Source organism: Pantherophis guttatus, chromosome 18 (assembly GCF_059756535.1).
Source record: "Pantherophis guttatus breed Tessera chromosome 18, ASM5975653v1, whole genome shotgun sequence".
Taxonomy (NCBI): domain Eukaryota; kingdom Metazoa; phylum Chordata; class Lepidosauria; order Squamata; family Colubridae; genus Pantherophis; species Pantherophis guttatus.
The window spans coordinates 5,497,501-5,502,761 of NC_142080.1; the positions used below are offsets into that span (position 1 = coordinate 5,497,501).

Below are 5,261 nucleotides of genomic sequence, written 5' to 3' on the forward strand. Positions count from 1 at the left end.
AACAAGACCAATGCAAAGGAATCGCGCCTCCCTCCTCATCCTCGCCCGCGCTTTCTCCAGGACGTCCCGAGGGGTGAAGGATGCCAGGAGCCACCGATTCAAGAGCGGAGAGATATTTCGCATCGGAAGAAGCTGCTCGGGGCATCCTCACCGGCATCTCTGCCAAAGGGGAGGAATTATGGCCATTGCACCCTGACCGACCCCCAAGGAAGCTGATCCAGCTGTGGGCAGCTGTGCCAGGGCTTGGCACCTTTGCCCAAACCTCTCTCGATCCGGGCACGCAATTTATGGAAAAAGTTAAGACGGGGAATACTACGCGGCTGCCCTCAAGACTGGGTCGAAACCCATCTCCCACGAGGTAGCTCTTCTTGCTGCCCCCTGCCCGGCTCCCCGATGCCCATCTCATCCCTGGCACCGACCCCGGCATTTCGCACCGCCACCTACCGTCGGCGAGCAGGTTGGCAGCTGCCAAGCTGCCATCGTGAGAAGACAGAGGAACCCAGGCAGAGTTTTCATGGCCAAGGGGACAAGGGCAAGGAAGAGGGGGCTTCGAAAAGTTTTTGCCCCCCTCCCCTTCGCCCTGCGAGGGAGCAAGCTGGCTTCAGTCCAAGGCCAGGCTCGCTGCCAGGCAGCCTGAAAGAGAGGCAGCTTGCAATTCTCCTGCAATTCCAAATAATGCAGATTTTTTTTTTTGTTTTGTTTTGTGGAAATGCCCAGGAAGCTGATATTTCAAGGGCACAGGAGACGAAGGAGCTGCCGTTGATTCTGGTTTCCCTCTTCCTCTTTCAAGGCCATGCCCTCCCCAGGTGAGGAAGCCACAGGTGCCAGGCGAAAGGCAGAGGCCAGGCAGGTGCGCCAGGCTGCTGCTGACCTCCGGGCCGTCCAGTCCAGACAGGGCAGCTGGGATGCTGGCCACCAGCCGCCCAGAAAGGAGGAGATTGGGAGCTGCTGGCCGAGCGGGCAGGCAGGGTGGCCGAGAGAGGGCGGTTCATGTGACTGCAGAGTGCCAGGGCTGGGGAGGGGAGGTGGGGAGGGAGAGGAGAGGAGACGGGCAGCCGGCCAGAAATTCGGAGGGGAGGACTTTTGGTCCCCAAGGGAAGAAGGACGAAGGGTGGCGGATTGGCTGTTTTTATTTAGTCAGCGCTAGCCTTCAATTGTTATTTTGAGCAAATAACTCCAGGCAGGGAAGGTATCCAGCGTGCCTTCCTCTTCCGCGCGACAACCCTGCGAAGTGGGATGGTTGGAGAGAGAGAGAGGGATCGGCGCAGTCAGCCTGCCGGTTTCGGTGCCTGAGGGGGAACTAGAACTCCGCGTCACCTGGCGAGTGGTCCAAAGTCACCCAGATGGCTCTCAGGCCTAAGGCGGGAGGCAGGACTAGAATTCCCTGTTTCCGGGCGATTGAAACAAATTCCCCCCATCGGCTTTCATGCGAAAGGCATGCTAGAACTCACAGTCCCCTGGGTGATTGGTGCAGTCACTCAACTGGCTTTCATGCCTAAGGCGGGATTAGAATTCACCGTCTCCTGGCGATTGGCCCAGTCACCCAGCTGCCTCTCAGGCCTAAGATGGGACTAGAATTCACCGACTCCTGGTGATCGGTCCAAAGTCACCCAGCTGCCTCTCAGGCCTAAGGCGGGACTAGAATTCACTGACTCCTGGTGATCGGCCCAGTCACCCAGCTGCCTCTCAGGCCTAAGGCGGGACTAGAATTCACTGACTCCTGTGATCAGCCCAAAGACACCCAGCTGCCTCTCAGGCCTAAGATGGGACTAGAATTCACTGACTCCTGGTGATCGGCCCAAAGTCACCCAGCTGCCTCTCAGGCCTAAGATGGGACTAGAATTCACTGACTCCTGGTGATTGGCCCAAAGTCACCAAACCGGCTTCTCCCCCAATCGGCTTCCATGCATAAGGCAGGACTAGAACTCTCCGTTTCCTGGTAATTGACACAAATTCCCCCAGTTGGCTTTAATTTTTAATCTCTGTTTCGGCCAAAATATTTAATAATTTTAAGGGATTTTTAATATTTGTATTATCTGTATTTTATCTTGGCTGTTCATCGCCCTGAGTCCTTCGGGAATAGGGCGGTATAGAAATTTGATTAATAATAATAATAATAATAATAATAATAATAATAATAATAATAATAATAATAATAATGCGAAAGGCATGCTAGAACTCACAGTCCCCTGGTAATTGACACAGTCACTCAGCTGGCTTTCATGTCTAAGGCGGGACTAGAACTCACCGTCTCCTGGTGATTGGCCCAAAGTCACCCAGCCAGCTTTCATGCCTAAGGTGGACTCACCGTCTGGATTTGTGAGTGTCTTTAGGCATGTACAGAGTGCTTTTTCCATCCCACTGAGATTGTTGTTGGCTGGCCCGCAGCTCTAAAAAAAAAGTGATTTCTTTCAGATCCAGCGGTGACCCCATTTCAGCCACCGATTTAATTGGGTTTGTTCCACTGAAACGGAGCAAATTTTATTTTAACTGGGTTTTTAAATTCAAGATCATCGCTTATTTGTCGCTTTCATGGGGCGTTTTATTCCATGCTGGTAAAACGATCGGAGTCGCCTTGGGCGAGATGGGTGGCATATAAATTGGATAAATAAATAAATAAAATCTGAAAAATATATATCTTTTTTTTAGCTCCAGCACAGGAAACAAATCAAACCGTCTTGCCAACTCTTCATGGGTGACCCTGTGGCATTTAAGCGACGTCTTCCAGGTAAAGCCAGTGTGTCCGTCAAGCTGAACATTTCAGGGATGCCCGCACCAAGAAAGCTAGCAGCGCAGGGTTCGAGTTTCCTTGCGAGCTAGCTTTCTAAGATGAGAGGAAGGTGGCAAGCTGAACCCAGGGATCCAAATTTTGAGAAGGGCTGTTTAATATCCGCTGACGTAGGAGTAGTCGGTGTGCAAATGCACGAAACCAGAACGAATCAAGGCGCACGTCGGCTTACATGACACAACTCTCGTAGCTGTGGCATCGAATTCGAATCTGCCCCGGGCTCTTTTTGTCCTTCCTCCGTGCTCCTGGCTTCCCAGCACTCTTTATTCCCCATCTACCCACCTCGATTAAACTCCTTAGTTGAAGTGATCTTCAGCGAAAGAAGCCCTTGGTGCGGAGTTCGCCAGGGGAACTCACCGCCACTGGACGTAGACGCAATCGCTCCTTTCGGATGGGACTTGGGAATGGGAAGAGCCGGATTTTGGAAGGAAAAGGCTAGTGGAGGGAACTGGGGGTGGAGGCTGTGCAAGGGACCCCGCGTCAAGGCTGTCATCTTTTGATCGCTTCCCCATGATGGGAAAAATAAAAAAGATTGGGTTTAATAAGAATTGGATATTCTCCAGGGCCGCCCCCCCCGCCCCTAATTTGGCAGTTGTGTGTTTTGTAGAAGAATTTATGCTGACCTCCTTTTGTGTGTTCGCACCATGACAAACCCATCCCTTTTTTTTTTTTTTGCACCCTTGAGATTAAAACAGTATTTCACACTTACATCTCACCACAATTGTGGTGCTGGCAGAAAACAAGACGGAAGGACCAATCGTGCCTCTGTAGGAAAAGAGCCCAGACTTTTGTGTGTGTGTCTATTTTTGTGTGTTTTTCATCTCACAGGTAGTCCATGATTTACGGCCACCATTGAGATTGGGACTTCCGTCGGCCCGTGAAGAGCCTTGGTGGCGCAGCAGACTAAGTGCTGTTAAAGTGCTTTTAAGTAGCACCAGCTGCCGGCAATTACTGCGAGTTCAAATCTCACCAGGCTCAAGGTTGACTCAGCCTTCCAATCCTTCCGAGGTAGGTAAAATGAGGACCCGGATTGTGGGGGGGCAATAAGCTGACTTTGTATAAAAAAAAAAGAACACCGCTTAGGGGGGACCGAAAGCCCTACTAAGCAGGTATATACAAAAGTATGAAGGCTATAGCTTAATGCATTGTAAGCCGCCCTGAGTCTCCGGAGAAAGGGTGGCATATAAATCGAACCAATAAATAAATAAATAAATAAAATGAGCCGCGCCCGATTTTTTCCACATTTCCGGGCCTACGGTTGCAAAGTCTCAATCTCCTTTTTGTAACGTGGTGACCAAAACTGGTTGCAAGTATTCCAGGTAGGGGGTCTTACTAGGGTTTTATAAAGCGGTACTAATACTTCAAGTGATCTTGATTCTATGCCTGGTTTTTGTTTTTTTTTTTATTTGATTTATATGCCGCCCTTCTCCGGAGACTCAGGGCGGCTTACAATGCGTTAAGCAACAGCCTTCATCCTTTTTTGTATATTTATACAAAGTCAGCTTATTGCCCCCACAATCTGGGTCCTCAATTTACCTACCTTAGAAAGGATGGAAGGCTGAGTCAACCTTGAGCCTGGCGAGATTCGAACTTGCAGTAATTGCAGGCAGCTGGATGTTTACTGTATTGGATTGTATTAGCTGTTTTTCAGAGTTAAGAAGGAACATTTGCAAGTAATTTTCCTCCCCGATCCGTCCCTATCGTCTTCCTCAGCTTTGAACCTGGAGGACAGAAGGAAGAGTGTCTGAATCAGGATGCCGTGTGTGTGTGTGTGTGTGTGTGTGTCCCATTTGGGCCTGTGGGTGGAGATTCTGCCCCTCCCACTGTTGTGGCCCACCAGCGGTCAGCGGAGCTGGCAGGAGATTCGGACAGTGAGGAGGTTGGGGAGGAACGTGGGCCAGTCCTGGAGTCTGGGGAAGGCTCTGCGTCGGAGGCAGAGAGGGGGCCAAGGCCGTCTGACGGTTGTCAGCTGCCTTCGGAGTCAGACATCAGTGAGGCAAAAGAATAGCTGGAGCCTGTTCCCAGTGTACGCATGCGCAGAGTTGCCAGACGAAGGGAACAGCTAAAGAACAAGGGGCGACTCAGGAGTAAAGCCACAGGTGGACGGTGAATGGCCCCTCCCAGAGGGAATAAAAGAGGAGCGAAAGGGGAGTGGAGTTTGCAGGAGACAATTAGTTCACCTAATTGGTTTGTGATTCTCTGAGATTCCTTGCCAAGTTTTGAAGATATCGGGCCTGGCAGCTCTCCAAGCCAGATAAAGGTCTGTGACTGTAAATTCTCCCTTGAAAGACTTTGCTGGGTGTGAATGAGAAGAATTCACATTAACTTAATAAAAAGGTTTTTTTGGTCGGAGGACCAAACCAAGGAGTTTGCTTCATGCTCACTCCCCAAATCCCCTTCCCTGCTTTCGACCCAAATCCTGAGCAGACGAGACGCAGGACTTCCTTGGAAAACGAGGATCAAAGAGAGGAAG

At 50.7% G+C, this 5,261-nt stretch overlaps 1 protein-coding gene across 2 annotated transcripts in view; it reads right to left on the reverse strand.

Moving 5' to 3' along the window:
* The window catches only part of VEGFB (vascular endothelial growth factor B), an 11,398-nt gene extending 8,725 nt beyond the window's left edge, over positions 1-2,673 (reverse strand). The window contains exon 1 of one of the 2 annotated variants that reach the window (XM_087880857.1): positions 2,309-2,673. Coding sequence is in view for 1 of the 2 variants with exons in the window: in XM_060682356.2 (XP_060538339.1) it covers positions 445-516 (72 nt within the window). In the remaining variant the exon portion in view is untranslated. Of the gene's footprint in view, positions 1-444; positions 581-2,308 lie in introns of those variants that run through there. The other variant, XM_060682356.2, reaches the window with a different exon arrangement.
* Between the last annotated feature and the right edge of the window lie 2,588 nt (positions 2,674-5,261).